The sequence below is a fragment of the Alosa sapidissima genome, chromosome 19 (genome assembly GCF_018492685.1).
Source record: "Alosa sapidissima isolate fAloSap1 chromosome 19, fAloSap1.pri, whole genome shotgun sequence".
Classification (NCBI taxonomy): domain Eukaryota; kingdom Metazoa; phylum Chordata; class Actinopteri; order Clupeiformes; family Clupeidae; genus Alosa; species Alosa sapidissima.
In genome coordinates this window covers 8,797,089-8,823,792 of record NC_055975.1, presented here as the reverse complement: position 1 = coordinate 8,823,792, position 26,704 = coordinate 8,797,089, and the positions used below count along the sequence as shown (strand labels likewise).

Below are 26,704 nucleotides of genomic sequence, written 5' to 3'. Positions count from 1 at the left end.
TAGATCTCTGCACAGCACTGAATCGGCCTTGCTTAAAGTCCAAAACGACATTCTTTTAGCAGTTGACTCTGGATCTTGCGCCCTCTTGGTGCTTCTTGATCTGAGTGCAGCATTCGACACCATCAACCATAACATCCTATTAAAACGCTTGGAGGATGAAGTTGGTCTCCAGGGTTCTGTTTTGCAATGGTTCTCTTCTTATCTTAGTGATAGATCATTTTCAGTTAGTTCAGGCAATTTCTCCTCTTCCTCTGCCTCTATAAAGTGTGGTGTTCCTCAGGGTTCCATTTTGGGCCCTCTTTTATTCTCTCTCTTTATATGCTACCCCTTGGCTCAATTTTTAATAAGTATAACATTCAGTATCACTGCTATGCAGATGACACTCAGTTTTACCTGCTTGTTAACACTGATGGCATTTGTTCATTGGAGAATATTTTTAACTGTCTCAGTGATGTCAAACGCTGGATGGCAAGAAATGTTCTTCAACTGAACGAAAGTAAAACTGATATAATTATTTTTGGCCCTCCAAGTGATGTTTCTATCTTGAAAAATGCACTAGGACCTCTCTCTGCAAACTGCCACAGTGAAGTCAAGAATCTCAGGGTTTTCTTTGACTCCTCTTTAAATTTTAATAAGCAAGTAAATAGTGTGGTCAAAGGCAGCTTTTTCCAGTTAAGAACCATTGCAAAACTGAAGCCCTTTCTGTCCTTCAGTAACTGTCTCAGTGATGTCAAACGCTGGATGGCAAGAAATGTTCTTCAACTGAACGAAAGTAAAACTGATATAATTATTTTTGGCCCTCCAAGTGATGTTTCTATCTTGAAAAATGCACTAGGACCTCTCTCTGCAAACTGCCACAGTGAAGTCAAGAATCTCAGGGTTTTCTTTGACTCCTCTTTAAATTTTAATAAGCAAGTAAATAGTGTGGTCAAAGGCAGCTTTTTCCAGTTAAGAACCATTGCAAAACTGAAGCCCTTTCTGTCCTTCTCCGATCTTGAAACTCTTATACATGCTTTCATAACATCTAGACTAGATTATTGCAATTCATTATATGCAGGCCTGACCCACTCCACTCTCAACAGACTTCAGCTAGTTCAAAATGCAGCAGCTAGATTATTAAGTGGCTCTAAGAAACGTGAGCATATAACTCCTGTGTTGGCTAATCTGCACTGGTTACCTGTGGCGCACAGAGTTAATTTTAAAATTTTACTTTTTGTCTTCAAAGCCCTCAGTGGTTTGGCACCTAGTTACATAGGTGACCTACTAATACGTACAGCGCTCCACAAGATCACTTAGGTCTTCATCTCAGAATCTTCTCTGTATCCCCAAAACACGCCTTAAAACCAAGGGTGATAGAGCCTTCTCTGTTGTTGCCCCCCAACTCTGGAATAGTCTACCTGTACATATTAAGTCCTCTCCAACCATTGACTGCTTTAAGTCCAACTTAAAGACTTTCATTTTCTCCCAAGCTTTTAATCTACCTTAATACGGATAATACCCCCCCCCCCCCCCCCACACACACACACACACTCTTTATTCTTTATTTTATTTTTGACTAATTTGTGTATTATTTTTATTATATTATTATTATATTATTGTTGTTGTACCATTGTCATTGTTTTATGTTTGTTTGTAAGCACTTTGGTTCAACTCAGTTGTTTTTAAATGTGCTATAGAAATAAAGTTGACTTGACTTATGGTGACACATGTTGATTGCGATTGCCATAGCAGTTTGGTTAGTTACTGTAGAAGCAGCCAATCAAAATGCTTTTTACCAAAGCCCTTTTAGGCAAGTCCCTCCACTCGGTGGCCATATTGTAATGCTTTTTGGGCACTTATCGGACATCTATTTCAGAAGAAATGTGCAAGCGCAAGGCTTCACGACACAAACCCTGCTCCAATGACATCACAACACATGATTGACACGATGTAGTCACATGTTGACTTTTTTGCCGCGGAATAGGGGGGGGGGGGGGTATGTGTAGACAACTGCCATATTGGTGTTACAAACTAACCCCATGCATTTCTATGGACAATTTTTTGATTGCTGTGTCTCCTCATTAGAAAGTCTCTGACTTTACTCCCATCAGTACAGTCAGCATTTTAGTAGGTGAAAAAGTTGTGAGAAGACAGCTGGTCTACAGTAGCCTGGAAACCAGACTCTCTGACTTCGCAGAGAGTCTGGCCTAGATCCATAGGCAAACGTTTATTTCCGGGTGGGAGGGTACAGTTTTAGGTTTAAAATCATTGGAGTTCCTTTGAACCGCTTTGAACCAATCACTAACAACCGGCGTTTCGTCATACAGAGAAGTTTCTCTGCATCACGCCCATAACAAGCAAGCGTGCCATGCATCTTATCAGCAAACAATCACACGTTTCATCTCTGTAACTCTCACCAAAATGCATCATATGGTGTTTTGTGAATGTAGTACCCAAGTCAAACTTTCATATAAATGCATAAGTACATCCAAAGCATCACTTTTAAGCTTGTATGCATTGTCGTCTTCGGGTGAAATGACCTTTTGAATGGGAATCCTATAGGGCCACTACTTTTTTGATACAATCGCGTCAAAATTGTTATTTTTCAAACACTAAGAAGGCTCGACACAACATGAAACCTTGATCGAAGTATCATCAGTGTCTCTACACATGAACAACTCGCTTGTTTTTTCTGCTCGCTGCCATCTTGCCATCTTGCAAGGAGTGAGTTTTTAGTAAACTATGTGTACACGAACAATGTTCTCAATGCTTGAGTTCATGTGTAGAGACACTGTTGATGCTTCGATCAAAGATTCATGTTATGTCGAGCCTTCTTAGTGTTAAAAATAGTGATTTTGACGCGACCATGTAGCCTACTAAACTAAAGTTTGACTTGGGTACGTTCGTATTTCAAGTGACAAAGCTGACGATATAACATCCTACTCGACTGTGACTTCGTTCGTGACACTCCTGTTAATAGGCTAAACTAGAAAGAGCTAAAATAACTCACACCAACCTTATTTGCGCCTTTTATTCAAATTTGCTCAAAGATTTCATAAGACCCTTTCACTCCCTACATTGATGTATTCCAAGCAGTCTGCTTCGGGGGCGGGGACGTAGTAATTGAAAGACCATGTCTGTGTAACGTAATCGCTCTCAGGGACGCCCTCTGTTCGCTGGTTGGGTCGGCTGCCCAACTACCAAAGTAAACGAGGGTGAATCAACCTATTCCAGATGGAGTACTGTAGGGAAAAGAAATCGAGTGGAAGTACGTAGGCAAGCAGAGGCCAGGCTAGGTCTACAGACTGCTGTGGAATTTTCAATTTGTATATATATTTTGTGTGTTTTTGTGTTCGTTTGTCCGATGTTGTGTGTGTCCAACCATATCATCCATCTGTTTTATATTTCGCTTTTTATTTTTATAAGAATAATAAATATTTGTATAAACCTCCTGAAAGGAAGCATCTTCGTTTTGTGCATCCTTAAGGTAGCATTAGTTAAATCAGTGTCATCATACTTCATCACGTCCAGGAATGCTTGGTATCGCAGGAACCTTGGCTGCCCTCTCAAAGTCTCAGAATATCAGAAATTGTGAGAATTACTGGCACAGAGTAACACAGGTTAGAATAGAAATGTTTATTACACGGCTCTTCATAATGCTGAAGAATGCTCCATTCACTTGAATGGGCCTTCTCAACGTTCTGTGGTCTGCTATTTCTCGATAACAGACCGTTGCTAAGTATAACAGACCACTGTCAAGGAAAATGGGTTTTGTGCTTCTAATTCACGTCTTTTAAATCACTATGCAAGGACTGGAACTTCATTCAAAAGTGAAAGCAGACGGTTGATCAACTGTGTTCTAAAGAATGTTTGATTCAAGTTCAGCGTGTATTGTTGCGAACTATTTGTTTCTCAGCAAAAGCTAAGATAAAACAGTAACAAATAGGCTATAGTCTAGGCTATGTAGGCTAAAGAGTCATATCGTGGCGAGTTTATTGTTTCGTTTTGGAAAGTAGCCGTGTAATAAGAGGGATAATGCATAGAACACCGGTCATTATCGGGAAATAGGTCCCTTCAGGGCGGAAGTTGAATGAAGTTAACTGATGACAACATTAGAAAGAATCAAACGTTTAGCGATCATGAAATAATACCATACATGATAAGATGTCAACAAGCAAGGAGATAATGAAGATCAGTAGTTCTACTCAAACTACTTGTGCACGTAGGCTATGGAAGATTGGTCAAATCTAGCAAGTAGGAAAGTTTAAGTGAATGACGTGAAAGTGGCATTCGAAAGGCCAACGAAAGTTAATGTTGCTTTTGATAGTACAAACTGGTGCTCTAAATAGCGATTCTGTTGTCTTTGAAAGGTACTCTTATTGACGCATTGAACTGCAATTTGGATTAACACTTGCTTTTACAAGGCGGAAGTATTTAGGCGCAGAATAGACGTGCGCTTTCAGGAGCAGTCTTTGTAGCGGAATACATAATTAGGCGCTCTTTACTCTTCCCCTCCCATGTTTTTATGCTAAACTCCCACTTTCCCCTGGATCCTCCCATGAATGCATATGCATGACATTACAGTAAAAACGCAATCTGCCACTTTCAGCTCCCGCGACAGGCAGTTTGCGCTTTTGCGCATCATTGCGGCCTGTACATACCTCGCAATGATTTTACACGCACGTTGCGAAACAAATACGCCTGAAGTGGGCGCAAAAGCGTTAGTATCTGGCCCTGAGAGCATAAACTGTCATAATGAAAACATGACAAAGCCATTTGACTATCTTGTTCATAAACTATGGTGTCAAGACTTCTCATTTTGACGACACTGGCAGTTTCATTGACATAAATACTTGCTTTTGAGGAATGGACTATCCATTTTGAGCAAGTGACGTGCTTTTGCAGGTTATCCACTAGGTTTTGCAGTTTGCACTAATTGTTTTGAGAAATGCTGTGCAAATGTTAAAGGGACACCAGGCAAGCCTGATGCTTTTTCTCTACGAAACTCCCCCCTCACTCGATCTGAAGCTCTTTTCCTTTTCTTTGCGTCTTCCATTCACTGCTTCTTCGCCGGCTCTGCCATTATACACACGTTTGCAACAATCTCTAGCGTTTCGTTAGCCTGCCTCTGTGCTGTAAACTGATCCTGCTTCGGTCGGCGGGTACAATACACTGAACTTGCAAGCGGGATATTCTTCCTACAGGCAGTAGAGGCGGGCGAGAGAGTCTTCATTCGCCCCATAATGAGTCATTTAACCATATACCGAATTACGAAGATGATTAATTAACACGAAAACGTGAGAAAAGCACCAAAGCGACTGAGAAAAACTGTATGAAAATGTTATCATAAAAAACAAAACTGTATAAAAAATGTTATCATAAAAAAAGTTGCATTGTTTGTATGATAAATTGTAATCAAGTAATCCCAATCAATGAACTAATTTGATTACACATTTTTTTATTGTAATCTGGGATGATTATAGTTACTTGATTTTTGTAATATTATTATGTAATCCATTACTACCTAACCCTGGACTAGGGTTACTACTATGCTGTCATGCAATTTCAGTCACATGACATATAGTCAACTTTAGTAAGAGTCTTGATGACTACATTTTATTAGAACAGGAATTAAATACGCCGGAATTTAAGTGTCCCACATTACCAAATGTCCCAGATTAAAATTCACCCCTATTAATATTGAGGGACTTGTCCCTTTCCATTTAGATAGATAGATAGATAGATAGATAGATAGATAGATAGATAGATACTTTACTGATCCTCAAGGGGAAATTCGAGGTCCCAGTAGCTTAAGACATCACACAACATACACCATAAACAGAATGATAAAATAACAAATCCACGTGACTAATAAGGACAGTAAAATATACTAAATCAAAGATCCACATGAATGTATTAAGGATCAGGACTCCAGACTAACTTTTTGCACTGGTGCGCCTAACTTTTTTTTAGGTGCACCAGCACAAAAGTTAGGTGCACCCAAATTTTCAACCACATCGCATTTAACACCGCAGCAGGTTCACTTTTTTTCTTTAATTACTGTCCTATATAGGTTGTCCTATGACTTATGATTTACAATTCTACAAGAAAAGTAACTTAATGAAGTGTTGGTGCTTTAAGTGGTCCACTGAGCTGAAATTTAAACTAAAAACATCTCAAGATGAATTAAATAAAAATAACAGTGAGTAAATTAACAGTGCGCATCTTTTAAGGGCTTCAAACTGCACATCTCATGGCTCAATGTCTTACATAGGCCTACTATCCTTCATGATCTTTAGGCCTTGGCTAAACCAGCTCGCCATGCTAGCATCTTCCATAGAAATGTATTTGAGCACAATTTAAAGAGATGTTCCAAGTAGCCTGGGGGATTTTTATGTGTTTTTGCAATAATGATTGTAATAATCATTTGACAGCCCCACAATGCAATTTACTTTTTAATTTTAGTATTTTTAAATTTTCAATAAGAACGTCACTATGGTTAATGCAGTAACGAAATGGTAGGCCTATTATTATAGGCTATTGCAATGACTTGCCATGCTCGATCTAAATGTGTCCATTCAATTCACCGTACACAATGACCACAGTTATACATGCAGGGCAGGGACGTGCACAGGAACTTTGAGGGGCAGTTGCTCTGACCTGAAAAAAGGGCACCCCCCCCCCGCAAAAAAACGGGCTATATGAAGGACTGAGAATAACAGGGTCTTTATTAAAAAAAAAAATACAAAATAAATAAATAAATATATAATATATAAGTAAAACACTGAAATACAGCACTCAATCACCTTAACTAATAACACAGAAAAACATGACTTCAGTCATGAAAATCACCAACATCAATATCCCTATCAATATCCTATTAAGTCACTGACAGGTTTCTCCAAATGTGGGCTCATCATCTGACCAATTACATATTATTGTTATTGCCATTATCATTATTATTTTAATGCCCACTAGTGGTATTTATGTTCTGCTCAGGCAAGAACTTTGAAATGATAGCCTATGTTTTTTTAGATTATAATTATTTAGCATGCAGCTCTTTATTCTGGCATGGTCCTCTCATCTCATATTTGGTGATCATCACTTAGGCCTACCTGCCCTATGTGCCTCCTCCTGGTCCACATTTTTCCTCACATGTTCTGGAGGCTTGTGACTGCTCCTCATTAGCTCCTCATCTTAAATGTAATGTAATTATGAAACATTGCCATTAGTAGGCTAAAATATGAGTCTGATTAATTAATCAATTTGCTTACACAGTGTCATGTCATCTTTATCACAGAAAGTTTCTGTCTCACCTGCTGGTTGGCTTTTTCACAGCCAACCCTGCAGTGATGTGCTGCCCTTTGCTGCCTCCCTGAATTGTCTCTCCCTCTCCTGAATCCGCCTCTTTTCAGTGGGCATCTTGGCTTCAAACAATACCCAAAATAGTGAATAGGATTTAAGCATTTAACCATTTTGAATAAAATAATGTACATTACTTCCATCATTCATTCTACTTGCTAAAACAAAATGTGAGAAAGTAACTATCAGCATACATGTAGCTTAGTTTGCCTAATGCAGGGGTGGGCAAACATTTTGGCTCAAGGGCCACATTGGGTTTTGAAAATTGGCCGGCGGGCCGCACAGTAGGCTAGTAGCATAATGTTCAAGTTAGTTCTGCTGCAAAGGAGATAACTAAGAGTAGGCCTATCATCTCTATTTAACATGATGTTTTGACATTGTAAACGTCACAAAAGAGTGAAAAGCAGTTTGTGGTAAAGCTAACCAATGTCGTCTCTGTCACAGGAAAAAAATAGCGAGCAGCCTGATAACCAAATTAAATGCTCGGCGGGCCGGATGAAATGATTGGTGCGCGGGCCGCAGTTTGCCTAACCCTGGCCTAATGCCTACCAAAACTGGCTATGTGGTAGGCCTAACGGGCTGCTTGTCTACAAGCTATCTGTCTGATTATTTAGGCTAACGTGGCAAAATCAGCCTGGATTAATGAATTTCATTTCTTAAAACTTGATGATGATCGTTCGTTTGTTATACATTACAAACTCACTTTTTCCGACAACGTGGTTTCGCGAAAATCTCCTAAGGCCGCTCATGCAGGTTCAGCTCAGGTGCCGGTCGCGTGCAGCGCTTCAGCCACGTAAACAGAGTTTGCCCTTCCCCTACTGACTTTCACTTTCGGTGCCCGAATGGAAGTGAATGAGGCTTTGCGATTTTTTTTATCTAGGCCTACGTGACATTCTGCATCCATTGTACGATTTATTTATTTATTTACTTATGTTCCCCTCGGAAGGGCAACGTGAGTCGAGAAGGCCATATGGGCCCCGGCAACCTGAGCAACCCCCCTGTGCACGTCCCTGATGCAGGGAATATTCGGGCTTTAAATGTAGCAGCGATATTCGGTTTGCGCCAAATACCGGATTAAATTGATTGATGCCATCAGAATGAGTTTACACAACTCGCGCGCAAAACGAATATTGCTGTTGAAAACCGGGTTACTCCCTGCATGTAACTGCGGTCAATGACGCACTCCTTTTCGGCGATATCTGTATCTCTATCGTTCGGGAAGGCCTTATATGCATTGCTCGCAATTTTAAGACGTCTTTTCATCTGACTCCTATACATTTGGCGCAAGTGGCATTCCTGTAGGCCTACGTCGGGGTTATCAAACTATTTTTCTGGTGAATAATTATTTTGGACTGAACTTGGTGAAGGGAAGTTTCACTAGGCCTATCATAGGCAACGATAAACTTGATCATCATCTCCGGCTCGTCTGATCGGTTTGCTGCTGCCAGCCGCCGAAAGGCAGTGGGGAGAGGGGACATTTATCTCGGCCTATGTGACCACACTGTAATGCAATTGCATCCACTCTGTTTATCTGACGGGTCTCTGACCTCTCTCTCTCTCTCTCTCTCTGCAGCACACGCATTTTCAAATTTACACACAGGCACTGGGCCACGGCTAATCAGAGGGGAGGTCCCGCCCTTCACTATCTGTGATTTGCTTAAACCACGATATTGGTCTAATATGTGTCTGTTATTCTGTTATTGAACCAAAGGTAGAGTGTCAATGCGGACACTTTATCCTCTCTCGAATAGCTGGTCGCACCGGTGCGACCTCCGATTTTTTTTTAGTCGCACTTTTGAAAAATTAGGTATTGGAGATTGAATTAGAAATTGGTCGCTCTCTGGAGCCCTGAGGATGTAAGCATGAGGCGCTTGCAGTGAAAGGGCAGGGACTGATCCTGACTAGGAGAGGGTGGAGAAGCAGACAGACTATGCATGCAGAGAAGTCTATCTCTCCTCTTCCCTTTAGTGAAGCATTGAAGAGTTGTATGGCCCTGGGGACAAATGACTTCCTCAGTCTGTCTGCAGTGAGCGTACTCTCCAGCTGGTCAAGCTCTTCTGCTTTGTGATAGTGCTGTGGAGTGGATGCCATTTATGATCCATTGATGGGTGAAATAGGCTCATCAAATAGGCTTAAATAGGCTTATCACATAAAAAAAAGTTTGTAAAAAAAACGTGTGTTGCTTGTTTAATACATTCGCCAGGTGCCAGGTGGCAATAACCTATTATCCTAGGATGCTTCCTTTGGGAAAGCAGAGTAGGCTAGTTAGTAGGCTAAGTAAATCAACTGCTCGTCACTGCCAGAACTAGGGTGGCCATTTCCATAACACCAAAAAGGAGGACACTTTGCGGTATTTAGTAAGGCAAGAATAATTAGGACTCTGGTTTAGGCCTACTCCAAACTACAATACTTTATACATTTATACATACTACAATACAAAATTTGGGCAGCCGTGGCCTACTGGACTCTGGACTTGTAACCGGAGGGTTGCCGGTTCGAGCCCCGACCAGTGCTGAAGTGCCCTTGAGCAAGGCACCTAACCCCTCACTGCTCCCCGAGCGCCGCCATTGTAGCAGGCAGCTCACTGCGCCGGGATTAGTGTGTGCTTCACCTCACTGTATCATGATATAGTGATTCTGAAATAGGCCTACTCTTCATTGCAACTATTCACTGCAAGACAATTTGATCTACGATATTATCATGATGTATGTGTAATAATAAAACAATATTCCTGGAAAGGCTAAAAGTGTTTATTCACAGTATTTGTATTTATTCAGTACATTGTGGTGTCTGTTTCAAAAACTGACCAGATGAACCTGCCTTGCAAAGTGCCACAAATCATAGGTCTAACATTTCTGGACTGAAAATGTGCAAATGAAGTTCACATAAAAATAAACGAATGCCAAAAATACACATTTCAGTTCTTAAAGGACAATTCCGGCGCAAAATGAACCTAGGGGTTAATAACACATGTATACCGAGTTTGACCGTTCACTGTGATTTATTTTTTGCCTGTATGTGAACCAGACGTGAACGGTAATGTGTTTCTTTTTAATAAACTGCCTATACACTTACAAAGTTCTCAATGCTTCGGTTTACGTGTAGAGACCCTCATTATGCTACAGTGTAAGTGTGGTGCTATTTTGAGCCTTGTTAGTGGTATAGAAATAGCGATTACTTTTTACTGTACGTCTGCCCCGAAGGCTAGCGTTAAACGCTAATTAGGGACTGTACGATATTTACCGGCGGGGGGGGGGGGGGGGGGGGTCGTCGGGGGGGGAGGGCCTAAGAGAATTTTTTAAGCCTTAGGGGAAGGCCCAGGAAAAAAAATTTGGCCTGGGGGGAGGGCCCAGGAAAATAATTTTTTCCTGATCCATGATATTTTTTTTCCCTGATCAATGATCCATTTTCGATATTTTAAAAGGTTTGTAGGCCAAAACATGATTCACGTCTCTTTGACAGAGTGGGCGAGTCCAAAAAGTCGCAACACTACCTGAATCTCCCACAACCCCCCTTAAAGGAGAATTCCGGTGTGATATTGACCTAAAGTGTATTGAAACATGATACCGAGTGTGGACGTATGTCTCATAACCCATCTCGGCTTGTCCCCTGCACTCCAAAATCTGGCGCTAGTTAGCCGATGCTACCAACAGCTTTTTCAATGGTGGTGCTTCGGCATCGGGCTAGCCATGCAAATAAATCACTGTTTTACACCATTTACGAGGCTCAATGTATCTCCACACTTCATTGGTAGACTTCCGAGGGCCCTGAAAAATAATTCAGTGGAAATGCATGGATTCCATTCTATAAAATTATGAAGTCAGCCATTGGCATGACAACGGTGTCCCAGCAACAAAAAAACAGTGTTCTGTGCAAAGATTTTAGAATCTTTGGTTCTGTGTTGCTAACTAACAAAGTAGCCTACCTGGTACATTGATGTCTGCACAGAGTGACTCATTAGACAGCGAATTGTTTATTGTTTATAGGATTCCCAATAGCTGGGGCATGAGTCAGAGCTATTCTTCCTGGGGTCCGACACTAGACAGACAGAAGGCAGCTGGCGGCTGCTCCCATTTGGGACAGACCCATGGTTGCATAGATTATTCCTAAATAGACCACAATTTGTAAATAAAGTGCAGAATGCTCCCTTATTGGTCACCCCATGCTTCAGAAATGTGCTGATTTCCATTTTAGCAATACTGGTATTTGTGGGATAATATTTATGTTTCTCATTGAATTAAATATTTTAGTATAACTTATAGTGAAATCTGGTTACCATCCTTGGACTTAGGAATGTTAAGATAACCCCTGTGTCATCTGAAACCCCCTCTGTAGGAATGTAAGGTAGGGGGATACCAACATAAACATCCTTATCTCTGGTAAATACCAGCTGGTTAGATGATCACTGGTTGGGTGTGTGTGTTAAGGGTAGCCTATAAGAACTGGTTTCACCTACAGATATGGGGGCTTGTTACTTTGACATTTCATGTGGGTAACATGCTCCCGGTACAGTGAACAAAGCTGCAGTCTCACACCAGTTGTCTTGGAGTAATTTTGACCACATATCACTGCAGGTTGATTGTGGATCTGGTTCTATTTTATTATACTCAATACGATACTCAACTTTACTTATCTTTCCCCCCGGATGAGCGTTTCCCATCTGATTTCTGCATGCCTTAAGGATATATTTCAGTCTGGATGAAAGATCGACACCTTCAGCTTAATCTCTCAAAAACGGCGCTTTAGGTGTTTCCAGCTAAAACATCTATTCCCTAACAGATTAACATCCAGCTTGACTCATCTTCACTGACCCCAACTAGATCGGCACGTAACCTAGGCTCGTAATTGATGACCGACTTAACTTCTCTGAACATGTAGGCCTAGCCTCAATTGCAAAATCATGTTGGTTTATCCTTTAGGCCTACAACATTATAGGAACATCAGACATTATCTGACACAAGATTCCTCACAATTTCTTGTTCAGCCTATGGTCATCTCCAAGATGGACTTTTGTAATTCACTATTAGCTAGCCTACCTGCTTGTGTAGCCTATGTAGCACCCCAACCCTCAGGCGCCGGTTTAGGGAATGAGGGGGACAGAGATCGGCCTAATGGCGTGTCACAGGGTTCGATATCCTACTTAACTATTAAATAAACAGACCAGACCATGAAAAGATACTAAAAACTTTTGAGGCACTCCTTACTAAAGTTAAAAAGCCTTTATTAAACTCTGGCTACATGCCTACGCCTAAGATGGTTGATTACGAAGATACTTCATGAGAGGCCATTTCCTGTCCCTGGAAATTTATGCAAATAGGGTAGCAGTACACACCCCCGCACATTTATGCAGTGATCGGGCTCTCTTTTTAACATTGAGGTCTATGGCAGAATCCCAGAATTTGTCCAAGCCTTATTTTTCTGAGCAATGGATGCACATTTCGGACATGGTATCATGATCTCCAAATCCTCCTCCCTATTTCAGTAGAATGTCGTGATAGTATGACCCTCCAGTCGAGAGAAAATCAACATTAATGAAGGTGTACACCAAGTTTATTTTGTACTCCGGCTTGTCTGGCGTGGAACCGAGGCGTTCAAACGTAAGTCATACGTCAGTGACACGCCCCTGTGCAGGCGGGAACTGAACCAGAGCCCGTCTCTGACTGAACTCCACTTTGCCCTCATAGACATGAACTAGGACGACCCATCTTGCTACGCATTCATTATCTTTGCCTACGAGTTTCGACACATTGTCTTCATCAAGGCATGTATCAGACCAGACCATGGTTTAAAACTATTAGAAAAGGCTGATAATTTACTTTTTAAAAATGTAAGTGGAGGAAGATACAGATGATAATCACAATATTTACAGAATGAATGTAGGCTATTTAAATGACCGTTTACACTATCGTAGTCAAGACTGTGATTAGAAAATAATGTTTGGAGTGACCAAAGCCACATAAGGAGACACTGAAGGTGGAAGGGCACCAAAACTTAATCTGGAACTGTGACATGCTTAGCCACAGAATTTGTTTTTGTAGATCCATCAGGTGAACAACATAGCCTGCAGCTGTTTTCCACTCATGTCATTAGAGAAGGCAAACTCAAGGGGGCATTTGCTCTGCCTTTATCTTAGCTCCCATGCTGCAGAAGAATTTATGTAGCTTCTTAAAACTCCATCAGTTTCCACAGTTTCTTTACAAAATCTCACAAATGCCACTAGAGGTCGCTTTTTGAGCATTTTAACTTAAGCCTGGTGTGATAGTGTGTACATGGACATCTGAACGGGCCTCTCTGAAAGCCAATGATTTGGTTGATCATTGTCATCTAATGTGGAAACATTGTGGTGAAACATGGTGGACTCTGTATGGCGAGGACCTGACTATTCAGATGTTCTTTTTTTTAAGGTAGGTTCTTAATGAAGTGAATGGCTAGGAAAAATATATTTTTTTTTGGAGGGGTCTTTCTTGCCTTTATTTAGATTGAAAAGGATTTTTGTTCATTATAGCAGCCATGTATAATCCATGCTGTGCTTAAGATACATGCATAGGAGAAACTGAAAGAATAATGAAATTCAATGATGAAAGATTCAGATGGAAAGGTTAATACCTGCAGTAATCTTATCTTTGAGAATACTCATGAGCAATGAGTCGTTTTATATGAGTTATATATGGGCTCTGCATATCTCACATTTTGGATGCCACGGCTGCGCCTTGCATTTTTGCAGGAGCACTCTGAATGGGAAAAACGTTCAGTTTAGAGCAGAAAAGCCCTTGCTGCACTTTTAAAATTATTATTTGTATGTATTGTATGTGATCACATGACCAATATGAACAAAAGTTTTTTTAAAAATCTGAGTAGACATAAAAATGTGTTTTAATAACATTTCTAGAGAGGAATATGGAATATTTCTATGAAGGTATAGATTCTCCAGTTTGTTCATTATCAGCAAAATCACAGTTACACTAAAGACAAGCAAGAACAACAGGGAACACAGTAAACTGGCTCTCTTTAAGTAGGCTTCGGCAAAAAAGGCACGTCAAAAGTGGTGTGGTGTTCTTTACATATTATATAACCTGCAGAACACACAGATTGTGCCCCTAAGGCTCTTTTTGTAGAGTTTCCACTGCCAGACTTTGACAGGACTTCAGACAGGATGGCTGCCTTCTGGTCACAGAAACAACCAAACAAGCCCCAGCCCAGGTGACATTTTAATAAGCCGTGGGGCCAGAAAATATTTGAAGGCAGTGTACAGATAGAAGTAGAAGTATAGAAGTAGCCACTACTGACAAAGATGCCACTACTGACAAAGATGCCTTCATCGTTTCTCTACACCACCATTTAAGGACCATGTTCGTCAAGTATTGAAAAAACAATATAAAATGTCACTATCTATGAATAACATAACATCAGCACTTCAACAGAAACAGGGGCCAGAGGAGAGGCATTTTACAAAGGACATGCTAAGAAGCGTATATCTACAGAGCTAAATGCTTCAATGTCCACACAAAATGTCTCCATGTCACCTGAGACCAACTGCTTAATACAGTTGCATTAGAACTTATCAATAGAGTTTATGCACTGTAAAAAATGGCTGTGAAATCTACAGTTATTTACTGTGGATTTCACAGTACCATTACTGTATATGATTTTTACAGTAGACTGTTGTAAAATTTACAGTAAACCCGTGTCCACATAACAAAATCACAGTAGTCTGAGTGTTACCGTAGAAATCACAGTAGTCAAAGCATTACTGTAAAAAAAACCACAAGATAGCCACTGTAGTACTGTAAATACTAAAGTAAACTACTGTATTTTCCTTCTTTATTTTATCTTACACTCTTAAAACATATTGGTTAAAAATAACTTTAGCCCCAAACATAGCAACATGTACTGTAGGCTTACCCTTTATGTAGGCCTACCTTTTATAAATAATTCACAAAAAGGCCTAAACAGTAATGTGTCACTCAAATGTTGTTGGGGGAGGGGATTTTGGAGCAACCGTTACTTTTTTCTTCAAGTCAACTTCAGTCCTCACTCACTCACCAAGTGATGCAGCAACTTTCAACAGAGGAGCTTCTGGAGTGTGAGAAAAAACACGTTTGTAGGATGGAATAATCTTTGTGGAAGAGGAGGCACAGCTATTCAGAGGTAAGGTTTAGTTTAAATGTAAGGAAATTTGGGTGGTAAATACTGTTAACTGAGCCAAATTTTTAGCTAAAAGGTCAACGCTAACGTTAACCTAGCCTAAGCTACCCACAAATTCTGATACTTCTGTACTCTTTAACATGCCTTCAATAATGCATGACTGTCATGATAGAGATAGAAATTAAGGAGGAGGAATCAGTTGTGTGTACCTATCTGTTCCCGTGTTATTTTTAAGTTTGTAGAACCCAACTAGCTAACGCTAACGTTAGCCTATTATTTAGCTTCTAACTATTCACCTTATTCCGCGCGCCAACAAGGGGGCGCCATATAGTTCTAGATTGTCTTCGAACTTCCGGTTGAGCAAATCTGTCCAGTTCTGTCCGTTGCGTTACATTGGCACATCAGCTACTTTTTTAAGATGTCCAGCATTATGTGTTCGGTGCGGGGCTGTCACAACAATTGGGTTAAAAGACGGGCATCCCTACAACAGTACTGTGTGGTCCACGGGAAAACTAGAGCAGAATGTTGTGGGGCAGCTTTTAATCTTTACCCCCCGCCATCCAGCGACAAGGACCGGCGTATGTGGCTGAAGGCGGTAAACTTGAAGAAACCTCCAAAAAAGCCCTACGTCTGTTCTTTTCATTTTGTGGATGGCAAACCATCAGACCAACACCCATACCCCGAGAAATGGTTGGGATATGTTACTCCTCCGACGAAAAAGGCTCGTTGTATACTTGTGAGGCTCCCAGGTAAGATACAATTTTGCTAGCACTAACAGCTATCATTCTCGCCAGCTAGCGTCTAATGTGTATGATCAACATTATCACATCAGTACCTTTTTTCAAAACTATGTACAGTTATGCCGTCTAACTTTTTTGTTTGGTGAGGGCTTGTTAAGACCTATGTCTCGAAACTTCCTGGTTAAACCGAGCTGAAACCATATCAGCATGTTCGCAAACAGCGATAGCAAATGCTATCGTCTGTTAGCAGTATGTTAGTGATTGCTACGAGATTTAGTGATGCAAATTCCTAGTTACATTTCCTCCCTGTTAGTCCCGACGACACACGAAATTACGAAATTGCACAGCGCATTGATGTGGGCAGACTGACAGTTTCTCCTGTTGCTTGATTTTAGCCTTTAGAATGCTGCAATGGGGAAAATATGCAGAATAAAACTCATTCATTATTCAGATATGTAGACCTCATAGGCTACACCCTTAACTATGCCTAGATTTGACCTCAATAAATGAACAGCATTACAACATGGGATCAGGTCGAGGATTTATAATTTGATGTCCAGGACTGGTTATATTGGAAGGCAGCACAACGATTAACCTTATCTTTGAGTACTTACTGATGCGGTGTTAATTCTACAGAAACACCCTCAACCAGTTCTGCAAGCCAGGAGACTGATGGGATAACTGAGATGACTGATAGGATGACACACTGTGATGCTTCTACACAGTGGGAATATCTACACATGGAAGATCACACTTATGCTGTCAGTGACCCACTCCATTGTCCTCACCTCCACGACCAGACAACACCGTGTCCTGAACAAAATCTGGTACACACCGAACTTCTCCGGAATGATCGGCTGTCTCTACTGTACACTGGGTTGTCACTGGATGCATTTGAGGCTTTGGCCGACGATCTGACAGCTGGATGCAGCATCTCTCAGTTACACCCCAAAGATCAACTGTTGATGACCCTGATGAAGCTCCGGCTGAACTTATTACAGGACGACATCGCAAAGAGGTTCAGAGTGTCTCAGACTATGGTCAGTAGGATAATCTCTCAGTGGCTGGACATTATGGAGGAGAAGATGAGGTGCTATGTTCCATGGCTGCCCAGGAAGACAATCCAGGCAACGATGCCACAGTGCTTCAAGGAACATTATCCATTAACTACATGCATCATCAACTGTTCTGAGACCCCTCTTCAGAAGGCTCACAATCTGGACTCAAGAGGCGAGTCTTACAGTCATTACTATGGACAAAATACAATCAAGTTCCTCATAGGTATTGCACCATGTGGTTTGATAATGTTCATCTCTCCAGCATATGGTGGGAGATCCAGTGACAAGTTCATCACAGCCAACTCAGGGTTTCTGGAGTATCTGCGTCCAGGTGATGAGGTGATGGCTGACAGAGGTTTTGTTATCCAAGATCTTCTGTCTGAACGTAAAGTCAAGCTGGTCCTGCCAGCTTTCACCAAAAGAGGCCTGCCTTTGTCTGAAGAAGACACTACCAACACGAGGCGCATAGCTAACGTCCGAGTGCACGTTGAGAGGGTCATATGCCGTCTGAAGAACTACAGAATAGTCTCCGAAACTGTGCCCATTAACATCACCCCGAAATTTCACAAGATTCTGAGAATCTGTGCAGGTCTATGTAATCTTCGTGGGGACATTATACAAGAAAATGAGGAATAAGATGATCAATGTTTATAATGTATAGACGTTTAAGTTCAATCAGTTCTAATGGTTAAAATGTTGTTTCTATTTTTTTCTATTGTTCATTTTTACAAATCTATACAAAACTTAAATTTAGATTTAGTGTTCAAGTACAATGTTGTTTCTATTGTTCATTTTTACAAATCTATACAAAACTTGAACATATTAAGTTATAAGGTACAAAGACAATGTTGTTTCTGTTGTCCATTTTTACAACTATACAATTTTCAAACAATTGTAAGCATCCACCATAACTTTGTCTGCTCTTTCTACTAGTGTTTTTAGGAGTTTTTCCATGTTTACAACTCTATACAAAACTTGAACTGATACTTGTATATTGTAATACACAAACATGATGTCTTTGTCAGACGGGGTCAATAAACTACACACATTTTCAGCATTTGTTATTTTATTTCATGTTTGATAGACTACATAAATATTACATTAAAACAACAGGCATTAATAATTACAAGCAGTTTTATGTAGTTGATAAGTAAGCATAAATTAATGTGACTACTTGCGTAACTGCATATAACGCTCACAGAGCAACAGGCGACCTTCACTGTACTGGTCCGAAACAAAAGGAAGCATGTCTCGGAAATATAATTCCCTTAGTCTAGCCACATTCTTTGCACAAAAAGCCTCATCAAAGGGGATGTGAAGCATCACCTGCTTTGAATGAGACCAAATCAATAATGTGCACGCCTTTAATTTTGTACAGAACAAGCCAATTTGAATTTGCATGTAGAAGCCGGGGCCATTAGGCTGTAACTTAAGATTGTAGAGGGTGTTCCTAACGTCATATTTCTGATTTTTCATTAATTCATCCAGTGTTTCTTTAGCTTTTAGGAAAGGACATTTAATCTCAAGCAGCTCCCCTGAACTCAGAACCCCATCGGGGCTGGCTGACAGTCAGGGCTCTCCAGGACACAAAACTGTGCCATGGCGTGTTACCCTATAGCCACTGTCTTCAAGCCATTTCAGGGCCAACACCTCACCTTCCACACCATGTCTGGTAGCAGCATTCCCATGAAACCGCGGGAAGACATGTTGCTGTAAGAATACTTGGGGGCTGCTTCTGACCGGCACCTTCTTGGCAGAGCTAGCTGTTATTCTCAGTCTGCGAGAGTCGTGCCAGAGGTGAGACGCACTCTGCTCCTGAGTCTGCAGCTCCAGTCTTCCCGAGTCTATTGCCACAAAAGCCTCATAGAAAGCAGAGCAGCGAGGGCAGATGTTGGCACCATCATGCTCTGTGTGGCGCCGCTGGAGGCTCCTGAAGGTTCATGGCAGGTGCTTCAGCATTTACACACTTGTGTAACAGACTTGACATGGGCAGCTTCAGATGTTTCAGTCCATTACGAAGAGCCTCTTGGGTGAGGAAAAGAGGGGTGGGAGGCAGAGGTAGAATGGTGAGGCCCTACATCACATGCTTGGAAAGCATCACTGGCCCTATGGTGGGTAAAGGAGATGTCTGTCAGCAGCTTTGGTGTGATGTTCCTTTGGGTCCCGCTATTCCATCGCCGTTGCTCATCAGTGCTGGCAACTCCTGTCAGGCCATTGGACACTGCATTTTCCACCTAAAAACATGAATTTGTAATTACAATGCATAGTTATAGCTATAACTATACCCAAATTATTTTACCTTTAACTGGTTATCAATATTATTCATGACCTTACCTTGTTCCGAGCAAGACAAGTGATTAGACTGGACGTTTCAGGGTTGTCAGCTTTCATTTTTTTCAGTATGGGATTAGCAGTAAGCATACCAACAGGTTTGCACACATTTCTATGATGTCCAGTTTGTTTGGTTATGCTGTTCATAAAAAGTGACAAATAGATAGATAGATACTTTATTGATCCCAAAGGGGAAATTCAAGACTGCTAATGCTAGAAAATATATTAATTCCATACCACATTCTATGAATATTGACAACCCATGCTGGACCCTCCATTGGGAGTGAACAGCTAACCTACCTTTTAGATGTAGTCAGAGGCTGTACTACATACACATATATTGTTCATATGCCAAGTAAAATAAATACTTACCAGAATTCAATGTAAGGTATGCTTCTCCATACCAAATAAAAGGTTACTTACCTGTAGTCCTTACTTACCTTAATTCTTGTAACCATGACGGGATTAGACTACTTACAAATGGTCACCAGTTCAGCAACTGTTTGTCCAAAGACAAAATATGTTAATATCATCAAATACAATCAACAAACTATGTACATTGACGGACAGAAATCCATTGGATGGGCGTACCAGCTACCATAACATGTACAAGAAAGTACTGCGATAACTCCGAGTAAAATGCGAGAAACTCGGTCTGACCAACATAGCATAGCATTATATAATATACAATACAAACAATTGTTATCCTCGTTAAGGGGAAAGAAATACCGGAGAATCGCAATGATTTAAAATTCTGCAGCAGCAGCAACGCGCACATCTTTGCATAACGCTAACGTTAATGTTAGCTAACGTTACATTAGATTCAGATTTCATTAGCCTAGTTACAGTTCTTGCAAGTGTACAATTTCACGTCTTCTCTACTAAGTCGTCAAAATACAACTGATAATGTAATCAAATAGTTGTCGGAGACATTAAATCATGCTCGCTAAAAGATACTTACCTTCCACAAAATTGCTGTTGCGTGGCTACAAGACCTCCCCATGCCGGCTATACAGGTGCACCCAGTTGTCTCCACGGCTCCATCGGTCCTGGTTAACACCCATGCACTGTGGCTTGGTGTGCTTGCTTGACTGGGGTTGACTGCAGCTTTCAAAAATATGACATTGTGTTCCTTCATCTCGCAATGCACAACACGACCGACCTTCCCACTGTGTAGGTACTGATAAGCCTCTGTGCTCTTGAAGTTCTTCATGGCCGCCCCATCGACACCCATCGATACTACGACATAATTAAAAATATCTCCATATGACACTTGAGGCCACCGCCGCATGTCATCTACCCAATCTGTGGAGATAATTAGCCTCGGGTGGCGAAGTACAATCCCTCCATCCGACCTCTTGATGCTGTTTTTTGTCTCTTCCCACGTTAGCCTCTCCATCCTAATTCGGCGGGTTTTTCAACTTAGCTATTAGCAGTAGCTAGCAGACCGGAAGTTTAAAGACAATGCAGAAGAAAAGAACGTTTAAAAATGGGCGGGGCTGCATAAGGCCAGAGACAGTTGATAAAGCTAAAGGATCTTTGCCATAGCCTAGCACTTTTAGCCATAACTAGTTAGCTCTGTGTCCTAATTGAAAGTCCCCTTAGTGCAGATTAAAGAATCCTGTAAGCATTAACGTTAATATCTAAAAAAAAAAAAAAAATAGTTGAGCTGCCTATGTTGACCAGTTTGTCATGCAGAGAAACTTAGCTTGTCAGAGGTCTGTTTGTATAATACAGCTGTATTCATAAATCCAGTGGTGGACATTACTTGAGTACATTTACTCAATTACTGTACTTTCTGTCGCTTTTTCATGTATCTGTACTTGATTTGAGTATTTCAATTTTGTTAAACTTTTTACTTTTACTCCAGTACATTTCAGGGCCAAATATCTTACTTTTTACTCCACTACATTTTGTGACAGCTGAAGTACAGCTGAAGTTCCTTTTGGAAAAATACATGTGTACTGTACTTACATGTATATTTTCTATTAAGCGAGCTAGGCTTTAAATAATGGTGTTGCCTAACCTATGTTATTGTCATATCCACTATTTACTGTACCTTGTTGACCCCAATAATAATTCACAATATTGATGTTAATATAACAAACCTCTTGACGCCATCGAGCAAATGATAGACAATGATGGACAATCTGACATTATCAAACACAAAATAGTACAGCGGCTAAGCACCGGAATTGTTCAGTTTTTGCAGAAAGCATGAAACTTGGCACAGTTATACTACTACTACCCCTAGTGATCAAAAATTGAAATGGACCCCAACACATAGCACCCCCTAGTGGAATCTTGAATTCAAATATGGCTACCATTCTTAATAGAATTGTTGATACAACTTCAAAATTAAACAAGATAAAAAAGTGTTTTAAGTTCTAACACTCAATTGTTAGGGTCAAGGAAGCTATTGACATAATTTCCAAACAAACTTGATGTTGGCCATTTTGAAATCCAATATGGAGGATACCAAATGTGAAAATATAGACCATCTATTGTTATTCATGATTGAAATATCATTCAAAAACAATTTAAAAGTTTGAACAGTCATTTTATCACATGACAACCTCAATAATATACAAGGCATCAATTGTTGCTCAACAATTCTAGAACAATTTAAAACAATTCAAAAAGAGTAGAGTACAATAGGGAAGAGTGCATAAGTGAGTACTGTTTTTATACGGTCTAGTCAGGTGGTAAGTGCTAGAATTAGCTAGTTGTAAGTAGTGCTACTAGAGAAGATATTCTCTGAAGAGCTGGGTCTTCAGGAGTTTTTTGAAGATGGAGAGGGATGTCCCTGCTCTAGTAGGAACTGGTAGTGCGTTCTACCAACGAGGAACAACAGATGGAAAAAGTTTGGATTGACCTGAGCGTACCGGTGGCAGAGCTAGACGATGTTTGTCTGAAGAGCGCAACGGTCGGGGGGTAGCATATAATGCCTGTATGAGGGCATTCGAGTAGGTGGGAGCAGTAGGTTTAGTTGGGAGGACCAGCAGTTTGTTTTTCGAGAGGTTTAGCTGGAGGTGGTGTGCCTTCATCCATGAAGATATGTCTGAGAGGCAATCCGAGGTCCGTGTAGAGACCAAGGGGTCATCAGGTGGAAAGAACAGATAAAGCTATGTGTCATCTGCATAGCAGTGGTATGAGAAGCTGTGCGAATGTATAATCTGTCCCAAAGAAGTGGTGTGGATAACAAAGAGAAGGGGGCCCAGTACTGAGCCCTGGGGGACCCCTGTGGTGGGATGATGAGGTGCGGACAGATGTCCAAGCCATGATACGTTAAATGAGCATCCTGTGAGGTAGGATATGGACTGGGTAATATGTTAGGAACAAAAGGATGCCACTCCGTTATTTGGGAATGAAAATTATCAATCCACAGAGGACTGAATTCAAAGACCCCCCGAAAATCTAAGTGGAAAAAATGACACGGCAAGCTAGTCCATTTTGCTTGAATTTCAGTGCAGCAACTCATGATGGTACTCAGTAGTTCGTATGGCCCCGACATGCTTGATGGCATCGGGGCATGCTCCTAATGAAATGGCGGGTGGTGTCCTGGCAAATCTGCTCCCAGATGTGGACATGGCCATCACTGAGCTCCTTGACAGTCGGTGTTGCAACCTGGCGGTGTTGGATGGACCAAAATATAATGTCCCAGAGGTGTTCAATCGGATTTAAGTCAGGGGAGTGTGGGGGGGCAGTCAATGGTATCAATGCCTTCATCCTCCAGGAACTGCCTGCACGTTCTCGCTACATGTGTCCAGCCATTGTTGTGCACCAGGAGGAACCCAGGGTCCACTGCACCAATACAGGGTCAGACAATGGGTCTGAAGTTTTCATCCTGATGCCTAAGAGTAGTGAGGGTGCAGTTGTCTTGCCCGTAAAGGTGTGTGCGTCCTTCCAAGGATATCCCTCCCCAGACCATCACTGGCCCACCACCAAACCAGTCATGCTGAATGACGTTGCAGGCAGCATTACATTCTCCAAGACATCTTTAAACGTCACATGTGCTCAGGGTGAACCTGGTCTCATTTGTGAAAAGCACAGGGTGTCAATGGCGAACCTGCGAATTTTGTAATCTATGGCAGATGCCAATTGAGCTGCACAGTGCTGGGCAGTGAGCATAGGTCCTTCCAGAGGCCATCGGGCCCTCAGGCCACCTTCATGAAGTCTGACAGTGTGGTCAGAGACATTCACACCAGCGGCCTGGAGGAGGTCATTTTGTAGGGCTCTGGCAGGGCTCCTACTGTTTGTTGGCTCCTACCCTCTACCATCCTGCCCAGCTCTCCTTGAGCAACTGTCTCCTGGAATCTCCTACATGCTCTTGAGACTGCGCTGGGAGACACAGCAATCCTTCTGGCAATGGAACTTACAGTATTGGCGTGCCATTCTGGAGGAGTTGGACTACCTGTGCAACGTTTGTAGGCTCCAGGTACTGGCTTATGCTACCAGTAGTGACACTGACCCTAGCCAAATGTGAAACTAGTGAAAAATCAGTCAAGGAGGATAAAGATGGAAAATGTATCATTTGCCACCACCTCTAACATTCCTGTTTTTACAGACCTATCTCCCTTCTTCCTTTCTTGTCAAAGTTTTTGGAGAAAATGGTCTTCAAGCAAGTCTTGGACTTACTATATCAGAACAACCTGCTAGACCTTATGCAGTCTGTTTTCAAGAGTCATTCTACTGAAACTGCTTTTCTGTCTGTGACCGAAGCATTGACAGTAGCTAAGTCCTTATCTAAGTTGCTAAGTCATTAGTATTCATTCTACTAGACTTATCTGCAGCCTTCGATACTGTTAACCATGACATTCTCCTTTCTAAACTATCTGAACTGGAATGTCTAGGAAAGCCCTTGACTGGTTTAAATCCTACCTTAAAGGGCACATGACCTCACCACAGGTGTGCATCAGGGATCAGTATTAGGGCCCCTACTTTTCTCTATTTACACACTTCCTTGGGTGAGACCATTCGCTCCCATGAATTTGATTATCACTGCTATGCGGACGATACTCAACTTTACCTGTCTTGAGCTTTTAGTGTTTCCACCAGACTTGGCGCTGAACGCACTAGCAAGTGTCCTAAAAGTGCTGGTTCACTGACTAGCATGAGCCCTAATGTGTCAGGAGGGAGCTAAACTCATAAGGTATTACATATTTAAATTAGCTTCATTGACAGGCATAATCATTTTATGGGATGCAAAATATTAAACTACAATAAAACAAAATAGACCTTTTCAAACAATCACTATAAGCCTTAAAAGAAACGTTAGCATATGCTAATTGGCCCCACCCACCTCAATTGAATTAGGCTAACAGTAGGATGTGTTGGACTGGGTTATGTACTAATTTATCTAACTATGACTGGGTGTATGTACTAATTATGACCGCCGCGCAGCGAAGCGGCGGTCATATAGGTTTAGTCAGATTTATTTTTTTGTTCTTTTTTTCTTCTTCTTTTTCGCATGCCCAAATTTCCGTCAATGATTCGCGGGACACTGAAAGACCGGGGTACACGAAACTTGGTGGGCATGTAACCCCACATGGATAGCATGGAACCATCGTTTTTTGTTTTGATCTGTAGCCCCCCCACTGGACTGGACCCCCCGAAAGGAGGGTAGGGCAGACACAGTTTTCTGTGAATATCTCGAAAACCGTAGGGTTTAGGAGGACCATTTTTTTTGTATGTTGATCTCAAGGGGCCATGTCAACCCATTCCATAACCACTCATTTCATGTATAGCGCCACCTAGTTAAACACAAAAAAGTAAAAATGAGGTGTTGTAATTGAAGGTATCTGTGACCTAACATAGACAAAACTGCACGAAATTGGAAGTGTAGGATCATTATGACACCCTCTGTATGCACGCCAAGTTTTGTGGAATTCCGTTCATGGGGGGCCACGCAATAAATTAATTTATGTTACTATACACCAACTGGCCTGTAGGTGGCCGGAGACAGTTTTCTGTGAATATCTCGAGAACCGTAGGGCCTAGGAGGTCCACCTTTTTTATGTATGTTGGTCTTAAGGGGGCATGTCAACCCATTCCATTACCACTTATTTCATGTATAGCGCCACCTAGTTAAAAATTAAAAAGCAAAAAATTAGGTGTTTTCATCACAATATCTCTGGCTGACAAGGTCAAAACTGCACGAAATTAAAAGTGTAGGATCATTATGACACCCTCCGAATGCATGCCAAGTTTTGTGTACTTTTGTTCATGGGGGGCCTAACAATAAAATAATTTATGTGTACATTTAGTGACGTACACCAACAAGGATTCCCGGGACACTGAAAGACCGGGGTACACAAAACTTGGTGGGCATGTACCCCCACATGGATAGCATGGAACCGTCATTTTTCGTTTTGATCTGTAGCCCCCCCACTGGACTGGACCCCCCGAAAGGAGGGTAGGGCAGGCACAGTTCTCTGTGAATATCTTGAGAACTGTAGGGCCTAGGATGACCAATTTTTTTTCTTATGTTTGCCTCCAGGGGTCATGTTAACCCATTCCATGTGCACACATGTGCATAAACAGATACACACTCACACACATATTTACAGTAATCATACATATGACACATACTCACACAGTAGACATATGTACGCATGTACTGTATGCACATGCAGAAACACACATACGCAGGCAAACACACAAGCACGCACACACACACCCACACCCACACACATAAACATAAACATGTACACGCACACATGCACACAATTTTAGCCTGGCGAGCCAGACCCACATTAAAATGTAGGGTCTGGGCACTCACCGTTCACAGTGCTCAGTCCGAGGGGCGGGATAATCAGTTGTTGCTGCACGCAATAGGACGCAATAGGAAATTTGTTTTCAAGTAGCAGGGAATTCAAGCCAAACCGTTGCAACTCTGCCATCAATCATTATGTTAAGCCCACCAAACGACTCTATACACGATTTCAATGTCCTGATTAAGTTTCGATTTCTGGAGCTCACAAGCCAACGGAGAGTTGCTAGACTAGCCCTGGCAGCAAATGTAATTTGCTGCCGCTAGGGGTGCGTCTAGATTTCTAGGCTAACACAATTCAAGAATTTATCAGAATT

The 26,704-nt window shown here is 41.5% G+C and overlaps 1 protein-coding gene across 1 annotated transcript; it reads left to right on the top strand.

Moving 5' to 3' along the window:
* The first annotated feature begins 15,761 nt into the window (after nt 1-15,761).
* Nucleotides 15,762-17,920, top strand: si:dkey-56d12.4 (uncharacterized protein LOC799220 homolog). The gene is made up of 2 exons (XM_042072853.1): nt 15,762-16,235; nt 16,863-17,920. Exons 1-2 carry the CDS (start codon nt 15,905-15,907, stop codon nt 17,918-17,920), a joined length of 1,389 nt encoding a protein of 462 aa, XP_041928787.1. The 5' UTR covers nt 15,762-15,904.
* Nucleotides 17,921-26,704: the final 8,784 nt, after the last annotated feature.

Coding starts and splice junctions, on each gene's coding strand:
- si:dkey-56d12.4 (XM_042072853.1), top strand. CDS start 15,905: ATGTCCAGCATTATGTGTTCGGTGCGGGGCTGTCACAACAATTGGGTT. Junction 16,236..16,862: donor TATACTTGTGAGGCTCCCAG/GTAAGATACAAT, acceptor TTAATTCTACAG/AAACACCCTCAACCAGTTCT.